The sequence below is a fragment of the Cenococcum geophilum genome (genome assembly GCF_001692895.1).
Source record: "Cenococcum geophilum 1.58 unplaced genomic scaffold K441scaffold_42, whole genome shotgun sequence".
Classification (NCBI taxonomy): Eukaryota; Fungi; Ascomycota; class Dothideomycetes; order Gloniales; family Gloniaceae; genus Cenococcum; species Cenococcum geophilum.
Window position 1 is genome coordinate 72,298 of NW_027137600.1, and position 27,726 is coordinate 100,023.

General features: G+C 40.4%; 5 protein-coding genes across 5 annotated transcripts; 3 read left to right on the forward strand and 2 right to left on the reverse strand.

The window, feature by feature from the left end:
• Positions 1 to 15: 15 nt before the first annotated feature.
• K441DRAFT_616790 (NADPH--cytochrome P450 reductase-like protein) lies at positions 16 to 3,348 on the reverse strand (the record flags this gene model as incomplete). The annotated part of the gene is made up of 6 exons (XM_067645758.1): positions 16 to 1,007; positions 1,079 to 1,650; positions 1,708 to 2,284; positions 2,335 to 2,738; positions 2,789 to 3,229; positions 3,303 to 3,348. The coding sequence occupies 6 exons, from the start codon at positions 3,343 to 3,345 to the stop codon at positions 135 to 137; spliced, it is 2,910 nt and encodes a 969-aa protein (XP_067500498.1). The 3' UTR covers positions 16 to 134.
• Positions 3,349 to 3,351: 3 nt separating this feature from the next.
• K441DRAFT_642135 (uncharacterized protein) lies at positions 3,352 to 4,144 on the reverse strand (the record flags this gene model as incomplete). Its single annotated transcript, XM_067646680.1, has 1 exon — positions 3,352 to 4,144. A coding segment is annotated over exon 1 (312 nt), but the record flags the coding sequence as incomplete, so codon positions are not given.
• A 517-nt stretch (positions 4,145 to 4,661) lies between these two features.
• On the forward strand, positions 4,662 to 5,201 carry K441DRAFT_576740 (uncharacterized protein; the record flags this gene model as incomplete). The annotated part of the gene is made up of 1 exon (XM_067644208.1): positions 4,662 to 5,201. A coding segment is annotated over one exon (540 nt), but the record flags the coding sequence as incomplete, so codon positions are not given.
• Positions 5,202 to 6,146: 945 nt separating this feature from the next.
• K441DRAFT_679886 (uncharacterized protein) lies at positions 6,147 to 7,558 on the forward strand (the record flags this gene model as incomplete). Its single annotated transcript, XM_067651317.1, has 4 exons — positions 6,147 to 6,291; positions 6,425 to 6,537; positions 6,621 to 6,758; positions 6,830 to 7,558. 4 exons carry the CDS (start codon positions 6,147 to 6,149, stop codon positions 7,556 to 7,558), a joined length of 1,125 nt encoding a protein of 374 aa, XP_067500501.1.
• A 2,348-nt stretch (positions 7,559 to 9,906) lies between these two features.
• K441DRAFT_679887 (uncharacterized protein) lies at positions 9,907 to 11,361 on the forward strand (the record flags this gene model as incomplete). Its single annotated transcript, XM_067651318.1, has 4 exons — positions 9,907 to 10,030; positions 10,091 to 10,238; positions 10,295 to 10,550; positions 10,612 to 11,361. 4 exons carry the CDS (start codon positions 9,907 to 9,909, stop codon positions 11,359 to 11,361), a joined length of 1,278 nt encoding a protein of 425 aa, XP_067500502.1.
• Positions 11,362 to 27,726: the final 16,365 nt, after the last annotated feature.

Below are 27,726 nucleotides of genomic sequence, written 5' to 3' on the forward strand. Positions count from 1 at the left end.
AAACAGGGCCTTCGACATAAATCCGCAAATACTAAAACGCCAGAAGCCCCACACCAAAATAACCCCTTCCTCTAACTTAAAAATCGCCTAAGTTCCAACCCAACCACTCAAAATTTCATCCTCACCGCTGCTCCCTAAGCAAACACATCCACCACAATCCGCTCATTCCGCATCCCCTTCAACCACTTCTCCGCGCGCTCCTCCGTCCCATCAAGCCCCCGGTCCTTCGCCCTCTGGCTAACCATCTCCTTCGCCGCCGCCCTAACCCCCTCTACCATCCCAGGGCCCCCGCACAAAAACACCTTCCCGCCGCGATCCCACAGGTCGAAGATATCCTGACGGTCCCGCAGCATGCGCTCCTGGACGTACTTGCACCCGGCCGAGCGCTCCGGCTCGCGACTGAACGCATAGCGCACATCGACAGCGCCCAGGCTCGCCCACTCGTCCATCTCGCGCGCATAGAGGCGATCCGCGGTCGCGGAGCGGCAGCCGAGGAAGAGCAGAGCGGGCGCGAGGGCGCGGCCGGCGGCGAGCTGGGTCGCGCGCTCCTGGACGAAGCCGCGGAAGGGCGCGAGGCCCGTGCCCGCGGCGAACATGATCAGCGGCGTGTTGGCTGCGTCCGGCGGCAGGTGGAACAGCTTGTTCGACTTGCGCACCGAGACCTGCGTCTGGTCGCCTGCGTGCAGGCTGCTGAGGTAGCTGCCGGTGACGCCGATGAAGCGGCCGTGGCCGGAGAGCGAGGCGGCGTCGATGACACCGTAGGTGATGCTGCAGACGGCTGCGTTGTGCAGCGGGGATGACGAGATGGAGTAGTGCCGTGGCCGCATGGGCGGGAGCATCGCGAGGAAGGAGCCGAAGGGGAGGGAGATGTCGGGGTGGCGCTCGAGGATGTCGAGGAGGCTGAGGCGGGAGACGACAATTTTTTCGTGGTAGGCGGGGCCCGAGAGGTCGGCGAGGGCGGCGGTCGTGGCGGGGGAGTTTGCGTGGGTGAGACAGGCTTGGAGGTTCTGTAGTTGGGAGAGTGAGTTGCGGGACTTGCTGAGATTCTGAGAAGGTGGGGGATAGGGAGCGGACGTACCTTTTTGGTTACAGGGACGGAGAGTTCAACGTAGCCTTTCAGCAAATCGAATGCTGAAACTGGCTTGTTGTCTGGGAGATTTACTGGACCGCCGGATTTGATGGTCACCGTGGCATCCCAAGGCAGAGAAAATTTAGCCAGCACCCTTCGAACACTGTCGTCAGGATTCAGCGGTAATACGGCTAGATAGTCTCCGGTTTCGTATTCCATGTCTTCAGGGAGCTTAATCTCGAGATGCCGCTTCTGAAGTTCGCCAGGAGCTGTTAAAACCTTGGCTGCCGTGATCGTGCCTTGCTGGACGTCCTGCTGGAGCTGCACCGCCCGGCTTTTGGTGGAAATTTCCATCTCGACTTTCATTTCAGCTGGGGCTGGGGCGCTGTCGGCCGGTTTAACGCCAAAGTTGGAGACCACTGACGGCCAAAAGACTTGATCAGCCCAGGTATCAAAGTCACTGAACATATCACCCTGAGCAGCGTCCGAGGATCCGCGATCCGCGAACTTCTTGGCCCCAAGGCCCTCAAGGGTAGTCTCCACTAGCCTAGGAATTCGCTGGAAAGTGGCAGCCCAATCACCTATTTGCGGTCAGTTACGTTCAAGGGTATCGTCGAAAATAGTTGGATATCACATACTGTGACCACACCCGAAGACGGCGAAATTAACTCCGTCAAGGGCTTTCTCGTCTTTTAATGACTGCAGCCAGGCAACAAAATAAGCTGCGTTATCCGTCGGCTGCCCCTCGTACGATGCTGTTACAAATATAACCGGCTCTTGCTTTGGGAGTTTGTCTACTGCAGAGTCCATTTCCGCAATCGAGGCTTCGTATCCGTGTTGTCGGGCGTCCGAAGCCACCTTTTGGGACAGGGCTTGGCAAGTTCCGGTATCTGACCCATACAGTACGGTCATTCGATTCCCTCTCCGCTGTGTATGTCCGCTCTCAGAAGCCGGTGCATTCGCGTTCGAAACCTTAAGCCCGCCCATCGGTGCAACGAGGGATGCTTGAAGCGTTGTTGGTGTAATGCCACTTCGAAGCGAGGCTCTCATGTAGAAATCCCGGGGTTTAATCGTTAGGTTAGCTTTGATTTGCATCTCGTAGCTGGGATCATCCAGCCTGAAGTTGAAATTCTGAAGTAGCAACGCTGTGACAAGTAATGCCTCTTGCCAGGCAAAAGGGCGGCCGATGCATGCTCGTATACCCGTTCCGAATGGCTGCAATACATAAGCGTTGATTTACAAAACTGGGAGACTGTTATACGAACCTTCCATGCGGCCTTAGGAAGCTTCTCAAATTCTTCATCCAACATCCTTTCTGGCCGAAAATCGTTTGCATCTTCTCCGTAAACCTTCGGGTCCTTTTGGATCTTGCTAACCAAGCATAGAATGGTCCAATCTCTTTCAAGCACATACTCGCCTTTGCCGAGGGTGGGAGGATGTTCCTTGTTTTCGTCTCGCACTCGTCGCGCATATGCTGGAGCAGTAGGTGTGAGACGTAAGGTTTCCCGCAAGACCGCGTTGATGTATTTCAAATCCTTGAGGTGATCCACGGTCAGTTTACTCTTACCAACGACCCTGCCAACTTCCTGCTGTGCCTTGAAATACGTGTCAGGGTTCTTGAGTAGATTTAGAAAGGCGAATGATAATAAGCCGGATGTCGTTTCATGCCCTAACCAAAATCAGCAATGCTCTACGGTCCGTGAGGTAATTCGGACCTACCAGCAATTAAGAACGTGATCATATTGGCTGCAATTAATTCGTCCCTCATAGTCTCTCCAGTTTTTAGATCCTTTCCATATATCATGGCATTCAGCAAGTCTTTTTTCTCGGTAGCGTGATCCCTCCGGTGCTGAACAAGCTGTGCTGCGATATCTTTCTGGTACTGGCTGCTTGCTCGAAGCTGCTCGTTTGCGGAAAACATGAACTTTTGTACGATGCCGGGAATGCGCGCTCGAGATGATCCTGCGCCCAGTGTGGTGTTCATGGCAGCAACAAATGGATGCATTTCATCCTGGTAAAAGGAATTGAATCGAAAGCCCATGGCGCACAGAGCAATGGTGTCAAGTGTTAAGCGCGTGAAGTCATCCGTTACCGCAATCTTGTAGTCTGGTCCTCTTCTAGCCCACAGAAGCACAAGCTGGTTGGCAATATCATACATTTCTAGTTACAGTTAGCAGCCTATATATATTCGAAAGGCATTTCCTGGCATCCTCTGCTAGAGTTGGTATCTCACCATCAAACATTGCGCGCACGGAGAGGGGGCCAAAGGCTGGCATAAGAATTCTGTGCGCCTGGGCCCAATCGGGATCTTTCTCATGAGGTGCGGTAAACAGGCCTTGCGGACCAGAACCGGCATCTTTCAAAGCAGCCAGGCCTGGAGGGGTAACCTTGCAGAATCTCGTCTCATCGCACATCTCCTCGAACAGATCGTAATCAGCGATGATGATTCGGTCGACCCCTTTCAACCTAAGTTTGAAAATAGGACCATATTTGTCTACGAGTTTCTCCAGAGCTCGTGTTGGTACCTCATCCTTGACATCTAGTAGATTTCCGATGAGAGGAAGCCCTGGCGGCGAAGGGATAGATTTGACCATTGCGATTAAAAAATAGTGGCTATGTAATAATTTCGGCGAATAGCTTGGAGTTGAGAGACTGCTGAAACTCGCTAATATATAAGAAACTTAGGGAACTGCGAAAGCAAGAACAGCGACGGTTGCGGTCATTTATAATTCATGATGAATACGGCATGGTTTTTTTCAGCTGGATCTTGCCTTATTTCAATGCCATATTGGAGGTTGAAAATAGCCGGCGTTTAGCCATTCTCCTCACTATATGGGGAAAGCGTTGCGATGGCCAATTGGTGTTGGTCTTCTACAGGCATGAGCGTCGGAAAATCCCTGTAGTGTTGGGTTTCGTTCTGACTTGTGAGTCGCCAGCCTTGTGTACGAAGAGGTTACCCTTCGGAGACACTTCCATAGCGCGGCACTTGCATTTTGCTTGTAGGGGCTTTACGGTCAATTCGCTTCCTGCTGCAACTAGGCCATTAGTCAAGCTTCTTTGAATGATACACATGCTAACGAGCTCTTCTTTTCTTGTTTCGCTTTGCCAAGCCACGTATCTGTGCTTGTTGATAGCCGTCGGCGTCTTTGGAGCTTGATGTTTGTGGGACGATGGGGTGGCAGGGTTAGGGTGGCAGGCTCTTCGGCGCCGATAAAAGCGGCGGAATAACGGCACGGGCCACAAACGCCAAAACACCCCCTAAACGATCACAACAAATAACAATACACGCACCAAAATACTCCCAATTATCCTCTAACGACGCCTAGAGATGGGGCGCCTTCGTAAGGAATACAAAGGCCGAAAATCAAGGGCCCGGCTGGTTACTCCTCCACCAGGCCTTCTTCCTGAGCCGGGAAAACACCTGGAAACACCCTCTCGAGCACTTATTCTTGGTGCACCTCTTTTCTCTCAGGTTCTTGGTGTTCCAATCTCTTAAGATTAGCTTTCATAAATTGCCCGTGTTCCACTACGCAATTTACAACGCGTTATTGCCTTAGGAGAAGTACGCACATGCCACAATTAAGAGGGCCCGGATCCACAAGGAAGGAAACGAGGCCTTACTAGGAGCGATAGCGCAGCTATTAGCAACTATCTTAAAGATGCCTCTGTCCCCCAAAATAATAAGGGCAAGCCATGGAAGGATATCGCCATTAATGCTGGTGTATCTCTGCCAGAAGTCCCTCATTTTAAGCCCCCTGGAATGCGTTCTCTTAGCTTAAAACCAATCCAAAAAGCATGCAAAGAGGATGAAGGAATTATCAACGCCGTAATAGAAGAAGAGAGGGAGCTAGATAAAAGGCAGTGCACTAATCGCCTTAAATTTGTGGATACATCTTTAGAGAAAAGGCCCCATTCTGTGGACTATAATAACGTAGCATTTTGTGATGAATATCACTTCGGTTTAGGGCCAGAGATTACCCACAGAATTAAGAGAAAAAGGGGTCGCTATTACCGCTATTTGCCCCAGAATGTTCACAGAAAGGCAGCCACTAGAAAGGATAAAAAGGAGAAGGCACGGGAGAAGGAGCATTTTAAGTTATTCTCTATCTTTGTTGTAATTGGAAAGAATTAGAGGTTATTTATCCCTTACCAGGTACCTAATAAGGTTGGTAAAATAAATACAAAGGCCTATACCCAGCAGATATTGCCAAAGCTTCTTAATAAGTTTAAGGAAGAAGGAATTGTATTATGCCAGGATACCGATTCAGCCCATAAATCAGAGGCTATAATTAAATGGGCAAAGGACAATGGACTAGAACTTATTACCTTGCCTGGCTGTTCACCAGATTTCTCAATTATTGAGTCTCTGGCGCATACAATCAAGAGAAAGTTCCATTCTATTAGGTGCGAAACAGAGGAGGCAATGGCACAATTCAAGAAGATTTGGGAGGAAGAAGTGGATCAAAAGATGATCCAGCATATGTACAGCTGCTACACCAAGCGCTTTCACGATTGCCGGCGTGCAAATGGGCAGATGACACAGTATTGAGCATGAATTGAGCGTTCAATTGTACATAGAAATCAAGGTGTAGCCGACAATCTGGTGTTTGTGGCCCGTGCCGTTATTCCGCCGCTTTTATCGGCGCCGAAGAGGCAGGGTGGCGACGGCAGCTCAAAAAAGCTGACAGGCGGGTGGTCGGGCATGTTGCTCGCCACGTCCGCCAGTTGAAACACGCCGCAGGGCTGACAGCAGGAGAGGCGTCGATCACGATGCCCCGGTGAGAATCAGACAAACTTGTCGTTAATCAACACTATGGCCATAAGCATCTCGCAACATCTTTATCAACCGTCACTTTAGGGAATTGGGAGCCATGTCCTATCGTGGAAGGCCTAGCAAGGGCTGCCAAATGTGTAGATCCCGCAAAGTTAAAGTATGTCTCCCGGAACGGCAGGTCTTTGTGCAAGGCACTTTGTGCTTTTAGTAATTACTGTGCATTCCTCTGAAAACCCCCCGTTCCTGGCGCGCATCGATCATCCATAAAATTACGGATATCGGTATATTCTTATTTCACTGACAATGGCCATAGTACGACGAAACAAAACCCACGTGCAGACGGTGTATGAAAGCCAACCAAGAATGCCAATACAGGGACGACTCGGAACTGTTTTCGAAACCAAACCTCTCTCGCCGCTCAGAGAGCTGAGGAAGGCTGGCGTAAACGGTCGGCCAAATCGCCAAATAACAGGAGATCTGGTGAATCATCAGAACCTGACCCTGACCTGCTATCATTGCCGGCAACTCAGCATCTCACTCTCGACGAAGAGATCAAGACCAACCTCTACCGCCTTACATAGGTTCTGAGTATTGCGGCAAGGCCCTCGAACTGATTCAGCATGCCATTCAGGATTACTCGCAGGCAAAATCGCATGAAATGCTGTTCGCAGTATACCCGCTTGGAATCTACGAGGTAAGTTTTCTTCTTAGTCGTAGTACTCACGCAATGCTCAAAAGGCTACTGCATCAGAGGCTCGAAATAACTTCTCTGCTTAGAATCTTACCCCCGCAACATATAATGGATCCTGGATATCCCACAAAAGAGGGGCTGTGGCACCCATCGGTCCTCAAAATCCTCAGCAATATAACACTCCCAATGGTGCTCGAATCTTCGATCTGGTGTATTTGCAAATGGTAAGTAGCTGCCTGGCAGTCTATTCAAGTCATCATTCAGAGTGCATTCCTGTAGCTAATCATTTTCGCAGCTTGCAAAGTTCATGGGTTGCTTCTCAGCAAGTGAAGAGCCCCCTGGATCACAAAAAAATTGGGCGGATTTGACCCATTCGAATGCTCCAGGTCCATTCGTTCCCAGAATTCGTCTCACAAAAATTGTATATGAAACGGCGGCCGTCTGGGCGCAGTGGAGAAACTTCGAGTCTATGCGGCCCGGAGGCTCAATCGAAAATAACGTCGAAGCCCTGTTATTGGCCGAGAAGCAAGCATGGAAGGATTCCCTTCCCGATCTTTGGAGGTTTCAATCCCTCGAAAACACCCCGAATATATATTCAAACTTTGATCCAAAATGGGTCCGGTTGCTTTTGGACCACCCCGAGGCACCGCCTACCATACACACCCACGGACCCCCAAAAAGAGCGTTTGCGTGGAACTTCTATCGGACCTCTCGGTTGTTCCTTAACCGCGTTTTACTCGACTTAAATGATACGATAGCATCACCTCCGTCTAGTGATCATTCCATGGCAGTGGGTACAGACAGTATGGATTGCCTAGACGCAGAATATCAAATTTTTCGACTAACGGAAGACGTATCCGCCTCTATACTTTGTCACTTCACTATTCAGATCCTAAGTAAGTCCAACTCAAGTTCCCCTAACGATGTATGTGGCATGAGGGGCTATGTCCTTCTCTGGCCTCTGATTATGATCGATAATGCCATTCGAGCCGGCATTGTGAAGGGAGTGGATGCTGTTAGTTGAAGAGATTGGATCAAGAGAATTCTCCTTTATCTGCACGACGACTTAGACATAGCGAAAGCTAGAGCGGTGATACAAGCAAACTATGAAGCGAGCTATATATCTTCTCCATTGCCGTCTTCCTGAAGCAAATGAATATTATGCTGGTGCTGTATTTTAATTAATATTATCCATTTTTCGGTTTCAAGATATGCGTTCTACTTAATACAAAAAGGGAAGAACGGATACATACTCGGTGTCAGTGCTCTTATCAACATTCAATATCAGTACAAGGCCGTATTGATATTGACATTGATATTAAACATTGATTCAATATTAATTCAATATCCAACACTAAATATAGTACATTCTTGGCATGGTGTTTTCTTTGAAAGTAGGCTCTGGTAGAGCTTCAAAATAGCTGCTCTCTTATGGCCGCTCTCTCACCACTACCGTCACCTTCGTAATCCTTGGCGCGGTGTAGTAGATGTCGGCTGCTCTCTAGATTCTGCCAAGGCCTCCGAAGCCTCTTGTGCTGTATTCGTCGCCATAAGCTCACATTAAATAGTACCATATTCGATTCTTGCAGTCGCGAATAGCTTCATAAGGGAGAGGATTGCGGGCAAGTTACTACATAGAAGTAGCCAACCGGCGCTTTTTACGAGGCGACCCCGGGGTAGTTACATCTGGTGTATATATGGAGTCGCCCGACACGTCATTGTTGGTAAATCGATTAGAATTAAGCTTAGAAATAGCAGATAAGGATATATTATCGTCCTCAATTACGTTAGTAGATAAGGGGGGCATGGGCATTGACTAAGGGTAGAGTGTACGGGGTGGGGGCATAAAACTTGTTAAAATTAACGATGTTGTGCGCGATAACCTACAAGATCTAATTTAATGTTTGGTAATTTTTACCTTTCTATGGGTTTACCTAATAAATTTAAAATGCGTACGTATTATAAGGAAGCCTGAGAGTCATTTACCGATACATCCGCCTTCTTTTACCACCTCAACTCTAAAAATCTTTAATATTCAATATCTTTCAGCATTGAACATATCGTATTGATATTGATAAGAGCACTGCTCGTCGTTATGGGTAGTTTTACTCATCTCTTGACCGATATGGTTCGTCGCCTAGATACCTGGCCAGAAGAAATCTCTAGACTTATAGTAACGCTAAAGTTGTCGAAGAATGCAAATGGGTTCGTTACATTCGTTCTGGGTTATTTGTCAGGTTCCCTCCAGGAGAAGGATGTGTAAGCAGTAACTTGTTTAATCGTTACTATAGGATACTTATTTTATTTCTAAGCCTTTGAGGACCTTCAAGTAAACTAGCTGAACTACTCCGTAGAGGCATAACCTTTGATCGGGTGTAGGTATGTTGCGATTAGAGCGTGCGTATTTCATGGCTCAATGGAGTGATATATTAGACGAGTAACTTATCTAGATAACGCTTAATTAACAAGTAAATGTCTTGCCACTTGAGCCTCATGAAATTTCCCTAGCGTTCAGGTTTGAAAGATTCTAATACTTGATTGGACAGAGTCTATTTTATGCTCCTTGTAAGAGAGGCTAAGTGTGAGGCACGATCAAAGAAAAAGCACGGACCTTGTGTCGTCTTGGCATTCCGGCGGACGGAATCGATCCTCCGTCCACCGACTCTTCGGCTTCTCGTTGTCAGCACCTCTCTCATCCAACCTTTGCTGGGGCAATCGTTTTCTCATCATGCCATTTCGCGGACTCCGGACTCTACGATAGTTGGTCTCCAGACGAAGATGATCGGAGGAGTTCACGAGCAGAATCCCAGATGGGCCTAACGAACCAAGAATGCTCAGCCACAGAAATGCATTGCTGTAGACATTATATCCCCATCCTCATGATGTTGCTAACTCTGGGAAATCTTGCTCTGACTAAATTCTGTCGTTCGTCTTCGTATTTTATTCATACGCTCCGATGGGGTTTCTACAATTTTGACCATGCTTGCGTAGTCCACTTCGACTGGACTTCACCAATCATGCGGACTTACTCTGAAACTTATCCTCATCCTTAGCATGCATCTCAGCATTGGCAGACGCAGCTGAGAACACAAAATTTCATCCTTCTGTCAAAGCTCCGGAGTCCGAAGACCGTGATAGACGTATTGAAATCGCTATCACGCCGGTATATAATATATCAGACATTCGAGCCCCAGCAATTTCACATCAACACAGTTTTTTTACGGTGCTACAACCGCTGGTTTTTCCTTTAGTCTCGATTCACTGGGTGTATCGGGCCCTTCCCGCGGCGTTCAAGCAATTCCCGGTGTAAAACAGACGCGCCCCGCCACACTTCCATTTACCTATTCTGGTTTTACAGTTGATACTGGCACCATGTCAGCCACAATTCCAGCAATAACTCCACAGCAGTCACAGAGGGCGAAGGAGATAGCCCAGGCGGCGCTTCTCGCTGCTTACAAGAAAGCCGAGAGGGATTGCACACTTCCATACTTCCTCAGTACATCACCTAACCATCTCTGATTGCGAGGTATTTTATTTTACTAACAATCCTGTGTAGGTTATGCTGAGCCTATCAGTGGTGATTTTACTTACCACAAAATCATTACCATCGTCTCGGCTATCGCCACAGCGTTAACCATTTGCGTGTCTATGAGCCACGCATATTTCCATTTGGTCAACTACGTCAACCCAGGCGAGCAGAAGCAGTAAGTTTAATAATACCTATCAATTAACTACGAGCTGTATTAACGAGCTCTTCCAGAATTATTCGCATTATTCTCACCACTGCTATATATGCCGTATTTAACTTCTTCTCCTGCTGGTTCTATGATGCGGCTGGATTTTTGGAGCCCATCTCGCAACTCTATGAATGTTTTGCACTCTGTTCAATTTTTCTTCTCTTCATTCAATATGTTGCTCCCCATGAGGAATCACGCCTGGATTTCTTCCAAAATCTTGAGCGCCAGGGAAGGAAAGGTAACAAGATGCATGATTTTGGAAGTCTGAAATGGTTCTATGTAAGTGGACATTTGAAGGCCCTATGCACGAGGTGCCACTTCTAATTTCTCAATGGTATAGATTGTTTGGATTCTCGTTTTCCAATTGCTTCCTGTCAGGTTTGTAACCACCATAGCTTCCGAGACTATCCAGGGAGTTGTGTGCCCGCTCGAACAGAAGACGCCTAAGGTTTCAGTTACTGGATTTCAGTCTACCTCTACTATAATAGGCCTTCTCGCGGTAGTCCAATTTTGGCGGCGTCTCAGGTCACCTCTCCGTGAGCATGGGGCAATGACAAAGCTGTTGGTGTTCAAGCTGGTCATTGCCATCACTCTTATCCAGAACGCTCTATTCTCGGCATTCTCATCCGCACACACACTCAAGGCAACTAAAAAGATCAGCTTCCGTGATCTTCAAACAGGTACTCCGGCCGTCATGACGTGCTGTGAGATGATGATCTTTTCAGTTGGATTCCTTTGGCCGTTCAGCCCGAAGCCTTATCTTCCAGGCCACACCAAGCAACAATACCATAAGCGCTACTCGACTTGGCACGCGATTAAGGATATGCTGAACATCTGGGACATCATTTCTGGTGTTTATTACGCCTTCAAACTCCTTTTCAAATGGCCATTCAAGAAGCCAACTCCTCATGTACCAATTCCTGCGACTGGGACCCTTAAGATCTGGGATACGAGGTATGGAAGGAGAGCATCAGCCACGGTAGACTCATTCGAGTCTGCAGGAAGCTCCAAGGCAAGTTCGGACGGAAGTTCGCACATTCAGGACCTCAAAGACGGAGCTGTAATGTCTAGCCGGATTCAAAACGTTTAAGACAGAAGTGATTTACAGACATTTTTAGGTTGGATTGCTTACTTTGTTTCCTTTTTTTCTCATATGTCAAGCATCGGAAAGGTTTGGTTGGAGATACTCGAGACCTGATATTGGGGACTTGATATTTAGGGTCTGACATCTGGGGCCTGCTATATGGGGTCTGGTTCAACCGGTTCACTTGGGTGGAATTTTAAAAATGCGAGGCTTTTCTCTTTGGCAAATGCACTAGACAGGCTTGTATAATTATGGATGTATTAAACTGCAGTTATCGCTTGACTCAGCATGCTCAGACCAAGAAACCGATGAATATCCGCTGCGCGGATAATCGAATATCCGCAAGCTAACCTATTCGATCGATCCATCTGTTTCTTAGTCTGAGCCACTTTGGTAAGCTTTTGGAAGCCGAGCCGGTCTGTTTATATAAGGCAAACCATTAACTTTAACGAAATTAATATAAGCAACCGCCACGTCTATTATCCTATTAATACCTATATTAGAATTACCTTAATCAGCTTTCTAATTAATGGATTTTCTAGAACTAACTGCCAGCTATAGGCGCATCTAAAAGGCGTTAAAGAAACCCCTCTATTTCGTCTAGTAGGAGCCAGTCTTCTTAAGCTTTTTATAATAAACTACCCTCTCTATTAACTAATACCGCTAGAGGATTAAGAGATATAGCGGATATAGTGCCCAAGGGCATTAGCCGTCTTATTCTACCCCTATTATCTCCCCTATTGCTATCTATAGCTTAATAGCGGTCCTTAATAGCCTACTTACTACTACTAAACTATATAGATCCCTAAGAGGATAAAGAAGTAGGAGTTAATAAAATACCTATAATATCCGTAATATCCGCTAAGAAGATATCCGCTATAGAGAAGGTCTAGGTAATTATTAACCGTTTTAGGTTATAGTAGATATCTATAGGAGACCTAGCGCTTAAATAGATTATAATAGCTAAAGGTTTATATAAGGCACTAAAGAAAAAAAGAGTAAGGGAGCTCCTTAATAAACTTCTAGAGAATGCTAATATCCTAGATATCTATACTAAAGAGATAAAGAAGCGCGGTATAGTAGGTGCTAGTATTACTCTTACTATCTAGGGAAAGCTTAAAGAGCTAAGGGAGAAAGAGTTACTATTTAGCAGCTTTAACTAATATGCGGATATTAAGCAGCTTAACCTTAGGTAGTGCTATTAAGCCGTAAAGACTTACGTACCTATATTAGAGTATATAATTACAGTATATTAAGAGAGTTAATGTAAATATTCTCTATATAAAGGCTGTATAGTTCTAATAGCTTCTACACTTATATTTAGCCTTTTATAAAACTCTATAAACTATATCCTATAGCTATTAGGGATATATCTCTAAGCTAATGGTATTAAGCGCTATATGCTTTCTATGCTCTATAGGCTTAGATTAATTAATAGTTATACTACTTTAAACTAGTAAAAGGAGCAAATAGCCTAAGAATTAAGGTTTAGCCTATAATCTCCGCGGTATAGGTATATACTAACCTATATATAGGTAAAAATCTACTTAATAGGTGCAGCTTTTAATACTATTATTATTTATAATAACTTTAATTACCTCTAATAAGTTTAGTATTAAATACTTAGGGATACCAGGACGTTTTATTCGCGTATAACTAGTAAGCTTATCTTTAATATAAGTATACCTAATAATAGGCTTTAATAGAGCATACTTTATGTAGATATTTTAATTAAGTTCTTAGATATTATAGAGGCTTTAAATAATTTATAAAACAAGATATAAAAGTAGATCTTAATAGCTTTAATCTATAAAGCTATTATAGAGGCGTACCTAGGCCTTAATATATTACTTAGCAAAAACCTATAGTTTAAATATCTATATATGTCTTCTATTAATATAATACCCGTTATATAGACGTTTAGGTTTAACCTAGAACCTATTATAACTAAAGAGGCTTCTATATCTAAAACCTATAAGGTACTAGATAACATTTTTCTCTATTAAATAAATTTATAATATACTAATAAAGTATTAAAGGAGCAACTATTTCTAATCTATGGTAATTAAAAGACTATAAAGCTTATTTGGTTATATTAGGGAGAACGTACTAAGTTAATATCCGCCTATAATAGCCTATATTAGGCTCTATTTATTTTAGCTCTTTAGTACCTAAAGCTAAACTACCTATATATAGTTATACGGTATTACTATAGTAGTAAGTAATTAGCCTAAGAGTACTTTACGCTATACACCTATATAAACCACCTAGGTTAAAGAAATATCCTAGCTAAGCATGTGCTATTTTATTATATAAAGGAGCTAATTCTTTATAGCTTTAACGCTCGTATTATAGCGTTACTCTATACTTAGATTAAGGAGTTTTATAATACTAAGTTGCCTATAAATATTAAGCGGTACCTTAAAAGCCTATCTCCGCAACGTCTATTAGCAGTAGTTAAGGATATCCGTATAGTGGTTTTTGGTTAAGAAGTCTTTTGGGTGGCTAATTATACTAACTAGCCTATAAAACTATAGCAAAAGGGTTACCTTAAGTAGGCTGGCAGTGCTATATCCTTATAAATACTTTTTAAGCCTACTAATATAGAGTTTCTAACGCATGTCCGCTTTTTATAACTAGTAGAGACGTATAAGGTCCTTAAGCACGCTATTAAGCTTATAGATATTGGCCTACTTAGCCACGTACTCCCCCGCATTTATACCTATTTTATAGGTAGTTAAAATAAAAACTATCTACTAGAGATATTACGTTTCTTCTAATTAACTTTAACAGATACTTATTCCCCTAAGCTTTAGTAAGCTATCCTAGTAAATAGGTTAGTAAATATCCGCAGTAAATAGGATAGTTACTACTTAATAGATCTTAATAATAAGCTACTTAATAGGGAGCTAAAGCAGCTTATATATACTTATAGTAATTTAATATTTAACCTAGACTTACTTTTTTACTAAAGCATTTATATAAAAATGTCTATTCAAAGCGAAGTCACGCCTTCCCTCCGAACAGCAACATCAATATCTATCACAATTAGCCTTTTAGCTTTTCGCTTTAAAATAAGGCTTATTTAATAGAGATTTTATTATTTATTCGTCTTATAGCCTTAATAATACTATACCGTACGGCGTTGTGTTATCGTCGCGATAAAACGTCTTACCCCTAGAGGATCGCGAAGTTTCGCGTTGCGTCTTTTTATAGCAGCTGTTAATAAGTAGTCTTTCCTAACAATTTTTCCCATAAGGTTTTTTAACAGGTTTTAAATTAACGCTTTTTAGCTTTCTCCCTTCCTTCTTCCTATATTAGTTATTAGGCGTAGGCCTTATACCGCTAGGTTCGTTATTATTAGCCTTTAATATTACCTAGGTTCTAGGTTACCTAAATAGTCTTTTAATAATACCCTACGGGTATAAAAAAGACAAGATATATTCCTACTTCTATATTAGTTATAGGGCAGGCCTTATACCGCTAGCTTCTAACGGTACGCGTTATTTAGGGCAATAAGTATATAATTATCTACTACTGCTTAAAATAGTAGGGAACCTACTATACAATACAGCAGGCTAAGATAATTACCCTCTTCTTAGGCCTACACCCCTAATTAATACATTATTTAGAATATATCTCTATCTCTANAAGNAAGTAAATAGATAAAAATNTCTATTTAAAGCGAAGTNACGCCTTNCCTCCNAACAGCAANATTAATATCTATTANAATCAGCCTTTCGGCTTTTCGCTTTCCCACCCTCCACCCTATAGATAGATTTTGCAGCCTCTTAGGCTTGCGGTAGGCCTAAGGTGGGCAATAAGTGTGTAATTATCTACCACTGCTTAAGATAGTAGGGAACCTACTATGCAATACAGCAGGCTAAGATAATTACTCTCTCCTCGGGCCTACACCCCCAATCAATACATTATTTAGAATATATCTCTATCTCTGCGAGCAAGTAAATAGATAACTAATTATATAGGGCTACTATATATAAAGTTTAAGATTATATTTAGTAAACGGATGTCTACTTAATATACTATTAAATCTCCTATAGTGGATATTTAATTACTTACTAATGCGATTACTAAAGGTTTTATTATTCGCTATTAGGCATAGCAAGTAAAGATAAAAGCGCCGCCTCTACTATAACTAGGTATTAAACAACTTAATTAATCTACCCTTAACGAGTTTAATTTATAGCTAGGCGGTAATCTTTCCGCTATATTTAATAAGCTTAATCTCTATAATAATAATAATAAGCTAAATAGCTTTATACTCCCTACTAACTTTACTTAAACCTAGCTTTAACCTATATATAAGTTGCTTAATAAGTAATATAAAATATTAGCTATAAGCTATTACTATAACCGTTTAATATCCGCTATAGTTAGTAGCACTAATATATATTTCTAAGTAATTAATATTATTAATTAATTAATCTATTTAGTTCCTAGGTTGCGCTTACTAGGGGTATAAAATATAAGAGAAAGGGGGGGCGTTATCCTAATAGATATTAGCTACTATAGTTATAATATCCGCTTAGCGGATATAAGGTAAACTTACTTAGTATTGTGGTGGGGTAAAATGGGCCACTACTTAGTGCCTTAGCATTTTCCTGTATATATTAAGCCTTCGGCTTCTCTCCTTCTCTCCATCACGACCTACCAGAATACATTCTTTCCTTTCTTTCTTACTGACTGCTTTCCTACTGATTGATTACGACTGACGACCGACCGACCGACCGACCGACCGACAGACAGACAGACAGCACTGTGACTTTCCTATCTGAGAGTGGTCGTACCCTCCCACAGTATTAGCTAATTCTACCTAATATTAACTAACCTCGCCTAATATTAGCCCGCTATATACTAATTAGCATTACCGTTAATTTCCTATAGTGCTCTTTATATATATTTACCTCTATTTAATTACGCTAACTGCCTTTATAGTATTAATAAAGATGTATTTAATTAGCGGGTTATTAGCGGTATAAATATATCTAACGGCTAGTATAAGGGTAATAATAAAGGAGTAGGAGCTGGAGACCTAAGAGTTAGTAAAGGTATAGGTATATCCTCTTCTTAAGTTATTAGTAAAAGGTCTATAGCTAACTATTAACTAGCCTATAATATATTAGCGCTATAATAAGGCGCTAATTACCACAGCGCTAATATTTTAAATCTCTTATCTAAAACCTGCGAAGCCCGTATAAGAGCCTATAATAAGCGCTTATTTATAGCAGCGTGCTGCTCTAATACTTAAGAAAACCGCTCTAATATCTATATAATTAACCTAGAAAAACCTAAAAGTTACCCTATTTCTTTCTATTTTTGCTTTTATTCCTTATCTATCTATCGCAGTCACATAAGGGGATATTTAATTTTTGTATAATTGGGAGGCGTAGGGCTATAAGGTCGCTCTAGGGCTAGTTCTTAGCAGTTTTGCTAGTTCCTAGCACTTAAATCTACTAAGGATTTGCCCTAAAGCGGCCAGATATCCCCAACTATAAGCCTATAGCTGCAAGACTATCTAACTATAATGGTCGCATTAAGGCTGGCTCTTAGTGGTTTTACTAGTTCCTAGCACCTACTAAAGAATTGCCTTAAAGCGCTATCTATATATAATGTATACTAAGTATAAAAGATAGCGGGTAGGGAAAGCGAATTAGCCACGTAGTGACTGCGTTTAATATTCGCGAATATTATAGGAGGTCTTAGCATTATGCGTTACTAAGGTAAATACTACTAAGCAATATATAGACGCTAGTATCTATCTATCGCAGTCACGTAAGGGGATATTTAATTTTTATATAATTAGGAGGTATAGGGCTATAAGGTCGCTCTAGGGCTAGTTCTTAGCAGTTTTACTAGTTCCTAGCACTTAAATCTGCTAAGGATTTGCCCTAAAGCGGCCAGATATCCCTAAGCGAAGCTCCTACGCCCAATAAGACATTACCGCATTCTACCATATTCTGCCAAATTCTACCACCTTATCGTATTCTGCCAAATTCTGCCACCTTATCACATTCTACTAAATTCTACTACATTATCGCATTCTACCAAGTTCTGCCATATTATCGTATTCTACTATATTCTGCCAACCCTAAGTTATAAGCCAACTAATTAGGATTTTCCATGCCCGGCATAGAAAATTGCTATTAGCTCGCTTACTACTAGCGCCTTAGCGGCCCTCTTAACATCTTAACCTACTATATAGTAATCCTTACGCTAAGAGCGGTATACTACGCTAAAAGTAAGAGTTAAGGCGACGGAGGTTAGTGGTCTTAGTCTTAATATATAGGCGAAAGGCTTCTAATAACCACTAACCTAGCTGCTAAATTTGCTAATATAAATACCCTAAATCTTTAGTAAACTAGGCAGCGCCCTAGCGGAAGAAGTAATTTAAGTAACTACTTAGGTTAATCCTAGCAGCTACTAAATAGGAGGAAAGGATCTTACGAACCCCTAGAGAGGTAAAGGGTTTACCATTAAGACTAAATAAGGGAGAGTTAAGGGGTTAAGGGTCCCTATTAAACAGCTTTATTATAGCAGCGACTAGGCATAATAGGCCGCCTACCACCATAATAGCGACGTTAACGCCCTAGTGTTACTTGTTAGCTTTACTCCATTTAAGGCGGAATATTATCCTACTAGGCGTAAAGGTAATATTATATTAAGTGGCCTTTTTCGCTAGGAAGGTCGTTCAGTTCTTAAGCTCCGCCGTAATATACGTAATCTTACCTATCCGTAGAAATCTAGCAAATATAAGGGTAAATACGGCATTAGTGTTAATATCTAATAGCAATAGGCCGTGTATTACTACCTAGGCTAGAATATCCCTAGTAATAGGTTGCTTATTCTTTTTTACTAAGGAAGAGATAGCGGCTGCTTTAGTAAGTAATTAGTATACTATAGGATCCTTAAATACTATAATTAAGATGCCGTAATCTATATAGCGCGAGCGAATTATAAAGACGTAGGCTTATAAGGTTTTGGCCTTAAGCCTACCTATCTATAACTAGGAGGTACCAAACGCGTAGTAGGTAATCCATTCGCCTAGTTTACGCGGCTTAGCCAGGTAGGGGGAGACTCCTTTAAGTGCGCAGTATAACTCCTAGCTATTAACTGCTAAGGAATAGTTCCTACAGGTTACTGGCGTAAGGCCGTTCCAGAAAAGGAGCGCGTAGAGATTAAATAGCGCGTTAATATTATCTTTAAAGTTTATAGGCAGTTATAAGTAGTTTATTAGGTTTACGGCACCTATTAAAAACTTATTAGCTTTAGTAGTAATAAATTAAGGGCCTAGTATGGGCAGAACTAATAGATAGCCGCGGCTTAGAATTAAGATAGTATATTAGCTAAGCCATTTAAATTACCTAGGATCTACTTTACGGATATTATAATATTATAAGCTATAGCAGCCAGCATAATCTTATGGAGTGATTTATTTACTATACTACGGATAACAGTCTTTTTAATGCCCTAGTAAACCACTATACTATTAGTATAAATAGATAGCGCGCTATACTGCTAGTTAGTAGACCATAAATTAAATACATAAGTAATAGTATGCATCTCTTTTAGATTAATATAGTCTACTTATTAACTAGGCTTAGGTAATATACTAAACGCCTAAGATTAAGGGAAGTTAGCTGTGTACCACTACCAGTTATCCTTATATTTAAGTTCCTTAAAAAAGTAAAAGCCGCTAAACCTAAACTAGGTAGAGGCGTTAGTAAAGAGATAAATACAGGTATACTTAACGTCGTTAAAAAACAATACCCCATTACTTATAGTAAGTAGGTTAAGCTAGATATATAAGTCACTTCGCAACTTAGTGCTAAATCGCCTAGGTTTATACTTATTTGCTAAAGTCTTTAACTAAGCAGTAATAAAGATCTAAAGGGATCTAGAGTAAGATTAACTAAGTCTAATTACGTAGGTATACTATACAAGGTAGCCCGTAAGCTGCTAGGCTTAAAGAAACAATAATAAGCCGTATTAGAGTGCGGTAGTAACTTTCTTAATAGTATATAATTATTTCTATAGTGACAATCGCGTTTATATTTATACGGTATCAATAGTATATCCTAAAACTTTAATAATAGTTCCTGCTATATCTTTAGAGCTATTTTAAAGGATACCTAAGGAGTTAGTAATAAAGATATAAGTCTAGGTAATAGCCGCTAAGTCGTTTAGGTTAGCAAGGATAAAGATAAAGTTATCTAGGTAGTATTCTACCTCGTAAAGTAGTTATAAATAGAGTATCTAGTATAGGCCTTCTACGAAAAGGTTAAATATAAGCGGCGCAGTTTAAAGACTAAAGGATAGGCAGTATTTTTGGTAGGTAACACCTTCCCAGAAGAAGCCTATTAATGTTCTTGCCCTATAAGATAGGGGGACTATACAAAACGCGTCTTTAATATCTCTTTTAAGTAGCAGACATTTACAACCTACAGAAATAATATAGGCTTAAATAGCGGTAACTATAGTATATACTAGTGCTCTATATTCTTCTAGAATTGCGTTATTAACTAAAAATACTAGTAGAAAGGAGAGATTGTAAATTCGGCGGTATTATCTATCCGATTTTAGTACTAGGCTAAGAGGTAAGACTATAATAGGCCCTATCGCGATTCTAATATATCCTTTTTCAAGGTCTAATATTATCTTCTTAGAGATAAGGTCGGCGTTATCCTAAGAGGAGTTGTGGTTCCTATAAGATCTTAGGGTAAGGATAAACTTAGCTCCTATCTTATAGCTATAGGTTAGGATACCTACTAAGGTGGCTAGTAGATTGCCTAGGTAGTTAGATAAAAGGGAGTGCCATGCTAAGATCCTTAGGGGCGATGGAGAGTAGTAGAGAGCCTTCGCCTCTATAAAGGTAGAGAATAATAGTAACATATTAGGCCTAGGTCCTAGGCGTATAATTAAAGTTAGTGTTATTATTAGGCTAGACCCTACTTTATAAGGTTCGCCTTACTATTCCTAGGCGTAAGCTTTAGATAATACAGTGTAATCTTTACTATACTTTAAGCACTTATGCGGGTATTTGCAAGCTATATTATCGCAGCCTCTGCTATTAAACCTACGGCAGGTATTAGAGGTATAGGAGGTATCCAACCTAGGTCTCTTTAAGGCGGTAAAGCCAATAGCACTAGATATTGTAAGGTATAGCGCTATATACTAAGCTAGCATTTACTAATTAGCGGGCTCTAGTTAGCTATTAGTTATTATAAAGGTATAATAGTTAAATGCTAAGTTAAGTATATAACCTACCTAGATATATTAGGTTAATAAGGTATAAATTATATTTATTTAAAGAAGTATACTAGTAATAAGGTCCAGCGGGCATATATAGAGGGTGCTAGTAATAACCACGTAGTTAGTAAAACCTTTAAACTAGACGCCTTTATCTATAAATAGCTTTCTATCTACCTTTGCCTTCCTTATAACTAGAGTACTATTCTTAATCTATATCTTATTAGCGATCTTAATTTAAATGGTATAGACTTAAAGATAGGCAAGGTTTACTAAATTAAAGATACCCTTAAAAATATCTAGGTAATCCCTTTTTATAACGCCAGAAAGGCGGAGTTTAAGCAACTTTACGCTAAAAGGGAGAGGCTCACTAAGGACATCAGCTATAGCAGCTGTTATAGTGGCCTATAAGGCCAAAGCGGCCAAGCCTAACTATAATTAAGCCATTTAAGCCAGGTGGTATTTATACTGGCGAGCTTTCTCCACTAGGCGGGCTTTGCGCTCTTCCTTATACTTCTAAATCTCCCTTTTATCTTAGGCTTGTTCCCTTTACTCTTTAGTAATTTCACGCTCTTCTACGGCAGCAGCACGTATATTAGCCTTAGACAGCATTATAGAACTAGTAGAGGAGGGTATAGCGGTTATAGACGATAGTATAGTTAAGGTAGGTCGTTTAGGTAGGTTTGCTTATTGGGATTATATACGCGTATAAATCTCCCAGTTGGTTATAAGCGGTAATAGCATTATAAAATAATTCTTAAACAAATAGATGATGAATGTATAATGAATATTAATAAGTTTAGCGATATTAAAAGTGAATTAGCCACGTAGTGACTGCGTTTAATATTCGCGAATATTGCAGGAGGTCTTAGCATTATGCGTTGCTAAGGTAGATGCTGCTAAGCAATATATAGACGCTAGTATTTACTAAAAGCTTAATAAGGGATAGAAGCTCCTTACTAAGGATATTAGGATCCTACTTAGGCATTACTTACCTTAATAATGCTATATCTAAAACCCACCCTATATTATAGAGGTGATAAAGCTGCTTATTTAGTATAATATAATTAACTATAGGCGTTTATAATATATCCTAATACCTAGCCTCCGCCTATTATATAAACCACTTCTATATATTACTTAATATAGGCTCCTAGCGGGTTTTTGCAATATTCGCACTATAGCTAGTACGGATATTATACTCGCAATCTATAAATATTACTAGGTTGCAGTTATTATAATATAAATCTTTACTAATAGTAGACTATAGGTCTTTATAATATATAAGTTATATTACTTATAAGTATACCTAATTCTTATTAACTAGCCGCTATAGGGTAAACGGCAGTTTACTATATAACTGCGCATTAGTTAACCGCTTCTTTAGGCGTAGGGTTGATATAATAAGCTCTTTAGGTAGGCGTACTATAGAACTATTAGGGCTTAACCTACGCCCGCTTTTTATATCTACTAACTACTTAGTACTAACTAACGCTATAGATAAAGTATCGCCCGCAATATCCGCAGTCTCTGCGTTTTATTACCTACGGATATTATTACGTAGCGCGCTTACGCGAAGATCGCCTATATACTAAGGTTGTGTATACTTAAAACCACCTAATTTATTATAAGGACCCTACTAGCGGCTCTTAACTATAAAGATTGCTTCGCCTAAGAGGCCTTCTTCTTAGCCTACTTGGCTAAACCGCTATGCTAGTATATTATAGAATTTATAGCGAGGTATTCTATATTAGATCGAACGGTAAATATTTAGGATATCTGCACTATATGCTACTATATCTAATATAACAAAATTTTGAATTTAAGACGTTGGGCGCGCGTATTTAGCGTATAAGCGGTCTTTATTAATATCCGCAAGCGTTACGTAGTAGCTCTATACCGCTTCTTTAGCAATAGTAGCATTATAGCCGTAATAAATTAACTAGTTGCGAATAGTATTATAATAGGCAGCTATCCACTCCTTAGAATTAAAGAAGATAATTATCTTTAAAATTAGCTAAAGTTAATTAAACTATTAGCGGTATATCTGCTATGCGGATATTAAGCGGCTTCTTAATTGCTCGCCTTTTCCTTAGTTACTATTACTAGCAGTATATAAATATACTAGAGTAATAGCAATAGTAAAGTAAAGAGCTTAAAAGTCCTTCTTCTCTAGCGCGGTTATAACCCTTTATATAATCTTTAGCTCTGGCCAATTAATTAGGGTTTTAATAACTTATATATTAGGTTTAAACCTAGCTAGCTTATATATAGTCTAAAATATAAATAGGTCTAGTATTGCGGTATATATAAACTAAGGCTTATTAACTAAGACTAAATATACTTTAAAGAGTTATATATACGCTATACGGAAGGTCTCTCCCTAATTAGTAAGTAGGTGTACTTTATTAACTACTATAAGGGTAATATAGGAACNAAATATNNGGTNTATTANAACNTTATANAGCTTATTACTAACTAAAAGCTCTAGGGAGATAAGGATATATATATAGCTGCCCATACGGATATCCTTAATTAGCTCAGCGGATATTATTTTCTTCTATATATAAATAGGTTAAATATAAGGTAGCTTTATAATCTTTTTTACTTACTCTAACCTAATTGCGTTAAGTGGAAGAATAATAATAATAACTGCATTAGGTATAAGATATAGTAGTACTTATATTATTATACTCTTACCAAAAAACGTCTTTACTATAAGTATGAGATCTTACCACTTAAATATTAGCACCCTTAGGGCCTTAAGCTACTCCGTATAACCGTAGTATAGATATATCTCCGCAATAGTTTTATCTAGCTTACTTATTTAAAGTTTATAAAAGCTGCTTATAAGCTAGGGTAGCTCCCTTCGTAAGCTATATAGCTATAAAGACCGCTAGGGATCTATTTTAATATAATCCCTAGCCTATTACGTACTGCTAGCTTATTAATCTACTTAACTAACTTATGGTTTATAACCTCTTTACCTTATTTGCTTTAATAGAGGCATTAATAAATAGCGCTTAAAAGTAGTAAAGGGAAAATAGAGGGTTAGATAAAGGCAGAGAGGACTTAAATACGTTATAATAGATAGATCTTAATAATGATAATAATATTCAATTACGCTATTACGGCTCCCGTTAGGGTCCATGCAGCGGGTCTATATAGGTATATATATATATATATATATAAGAGGGGAACCGTACCGCTAGGGCCGGATAAAACCTCTTCTTCTCTTGTTATACGGCCTATATAGCCTCTCTTCTAATTAGTAACTACTAAGCACGAGTAGACATCTCTTTAAGGCGCTATAGAAAAGCCATCTTAATGCGTACTCCTGGGTCTATCTGGTGGGGTGTATAGCTAGGGCCTAGGTTCCGTTCCTGGCTGCTTCAGTTATTTAGGTAGGGCGTAGGCCAGTAGCCTATAAGGCTAGTAGTAGTGTAGAAGGTTCCGCCGTTTACATCTGCGTTAATATACGCAGCTCTATACCTTACTAAGTTTTATTAAGTTCTATTAGGATATTAACCTCTACTAAATTCTACTAGGTTACCAAATTCTGTTAAATTCTACTAGGTTACTAAAGTTCTGCCAACTTCTGTTAAGTTATTAGATTCTGTTAAGTTACTAAAATTCTGCTAGATTCTATTAGGTTACTAAAACTCTACTAAATTCTATTAGGTTGCCAAATGCCAAAATTCTACTAACTATTAGGTTGCTAAATTCTGCTAAATTCTGCTAGGTTAATAAGTTCTACTAAATTCTACTAGGTTATTAGAGTTCTGCCAACTTCTACTAAGTTGCTATCTACAAACTTCTACTATATTCTACTATCTCTACAGTATTTATCCTCCGCCTCTTAAAGCACTTCCTAGTCTCCTTTCTTTACCCTAGCTAGCTCTCTAGTAAATAAGAGGTATAGTAGAAGGTTTGTCTATATAAACTAGTCCGTAACTACCTTAGCAGCCTTTAGCTTAGTTAGGAGCTCTTTATATAAGGATGTTCTAATATAGTAATATATTTCCGCCCGGCTAGTAGCGTATCTAGGGCAGAACACCACTATATACATTATTAATTGTTAGCTATAGCCGCATAGGTAGGCTAGAGTTAGGTGCCCTAGTACTTTTCGGTAGTAGAGGTATCTATTAAGCCCTATATACTTAGTTCTAAGTAGCATATTAATCGTGCTCTTTATCTTTATAAGCCTTATATAGCGTTTAAAGACTTCCTTATTCTATAGCTCGGCCTAGGCCGTTATATAGTAGGTAAGCATACTCTAGTACTTTTCCTATTCCCTTTTTCACCGCTCCTTAAACGCCTCTTATACCCTAGCCCTTCTACTTCTCTTATACTACGCTTTAGATAAGTCTATTAGCCGTATATCTATCCCTAAGATAGCGGCCGCCATCCTCTTAAGCTTATCCCGTCTAGTAGGCCGCATTAGTGGCTTTATTTTAAGCCGGAGTTAGTAGGCTATTATAGCCCGTATAGTATTACACTCCCTCTTAATATATTCTCTTGCCGGTCCTTCTTATATCCTTTCCACATAGACTATAGCTAGCTCTTTAAGGTGCATCTAAAGCGGCGGAAACCCCATCTTATGCTCCAGTACTACTATTAGCGTTAATTTATATGCCCTTATAATAGTGCGGAGGCATAGGTTTTATACTACGCCCAGCTAGCGTAGCTTAGTTTTACTTATCTCCTTAGGCTTTATTTACTTTAGTGGTAAGTATCAGGTATTATATCTGTATAAGATTGCCGGCCGGACTATAGCGGAGTATACTATCCGCGCCTTTTAGAAGGAGGCGCCCTATATAGAGGCTATAAGCCAGGTTAGTGCGGCCATTTAAATAATCGCCTTTATCTTAACAATATTAATATACGGTCCCTATTTAAGCTTTAAGTTAACCTATACCCCTAATATATATAGGTTACTAACTAGGCCTTCCGTAAAGCCCTATATATTAGCTATAGCCTTTATGTTAAACTTTTTATGGCTCCTTATAAAATAGATAAGGTAGTACTTTTTAGGGGCAAACACTACCCTATACTAGCGTGCCCACGCCATATATACCTTATACGCCCTTTCTATAGTTCTATAGTTTTCCTCCATAGTTTTACTATATATTAGTATATTAGAGTTATTAATAAATCCAAATGCTATAGTGGTTTCCCCTTACAGCTCTAGTAGGAGTGTATGGGTAAAAAAGAGGAATAGGATTAGCAATAGCGCTAAGCCTTAGGGTATACCGGTATTCGTTTATATTATTTATACTATATATCCTCTAATTAAGAGCCTCGTTGTTTAATCCTTAAGGAAGGACTTTATAAACTATACTATCTAGTAGGGTACGGCTTAGGCCTTTATATTATAGATTATTCTTTTATAGGAGACTCGGTTAAAGGCCCCGGAAATATTAAGGCTAAGTAATAAGGCTACTAGGTTTAGGTTACTCTTCCACACTATATATACCTGTTAGGTTAGTAGCTCTAGTGCTATCTACGTTAAGTGCCCCGGCCTTACTCCTATCTAACTAGCTAGTAGCATACCCATCTCCTTTGCAATTTTAGATAGTTAGCTAGCTACTATTCTCTTAAGTAGCTTCCCAATAGTATTAAGCAGCGTAATCGGCTAGTAGGCCTTTGCCGTAACATAGGATGGCTTCTACGGTTTTTAAAGGATTACTATAATAGAGTCTTTAAACGGTTTTAGGTAATATCCAATTACTATATAGCTGCTAAAGAGTTTATCCAGTACTGGGGCTAGCTGCTCTCCGCATATCTTAAGGAATTAATTAGTAATCTTCTTTAGACCTAGGGCCTTATTAGGGGCAAGCCCCTTTAAGGCCATAATAATATCCTCCTCCTTAACTACTTTCTTTACTATTCGCGGCTCCGGGCATACAAACCCTAGTATATTACTAAGGTCCGCCTCTACCGGCAGCAGGAAGAACTGCTCTATAAGGATAGTAGCCTTCTCCTTATTATTATAGTGTAGGGTTTCCTCTCCTAGTCTGCTAATAGGAGGAAACTATAGTAGGGCCTTTAGCTTCCCGTCCGCTATACGCGCCCATTTTACTATCCTCTATATCCCTTTAGGGTTATTTATTAACTTTTTAATAGTCCTCCTCTAAAGCTTATTAGCCTCTTATTAGATTACCCTTTTCTTCTTATTTTATATAACTCTGTAGTTAATCTAGTTAGGTATTAATTAAGAGACCTTCTACGCCCGGAAGGCCTATTAGGTTTCTTTTACTACTTCTATATATTCCTCTAACTATACTTTAGAGGCTTACGGCAAGGGCCGCGCGTTAGGTACTATTTTTGCTATAATATTCTTAATCGCCTAGTATATAGCCTCCGCTAGCGCGTTTAGTTTATCTCTTATATTATATAGGAGTCTATATAGGGGCTAAAGTCGGCCCTTTAGCTCGCTCTGTACTACCTTCTAATTAGCCTTCTTTTATAACGGTCTCCTAGGTAAAGGGGGCCCCTCTAGCGTCTTTACGTCCACCTCTATAATAATAGGAAAGTACTTGGACCCTATATGCCAGCGGTTTTGTCTTTAACTCTATAGCAGCCTATTAGTAATCTAGGGGGAGGTAAATACTAGGTCTAGCGTGCTCCTTAACGTACCCTTTACCTATATCTCTATACCCGCCTTAGTAGCTAGGCTTAGGCCGGCTACCTTTATAGCGCGGATAAGGTTGTCTACCGCGTTATCCGCGTATATTACTATTACACCCCCCTAGAAGGAGTAGTATAGATTAAAATCACCTAATAGTATATATTCTCCTTTAGCCTTTAGTAGCTCTGGTAGCATATAAATACTACTATTTGTCTATTAGGGGTTATAAATATTATAGATCTAGATAGTCCTCTTATAGCCCTCTAGCTTAATTATATATACGTCCGCTAAGTAGTATATAGGCGCCTACTTATTTATATTAATAGCCTTATTTATATAAAAGCAGACCCTTATATTACCTACTCCCGCGTATACTAGGAAGTAGGATTTTATAGTATATATTATATTTCCTTAGTCCCTTCGCCACGGCTCCTAGATAGCTAATATATCCAGCTAGGGGTCCGCCTACTCTA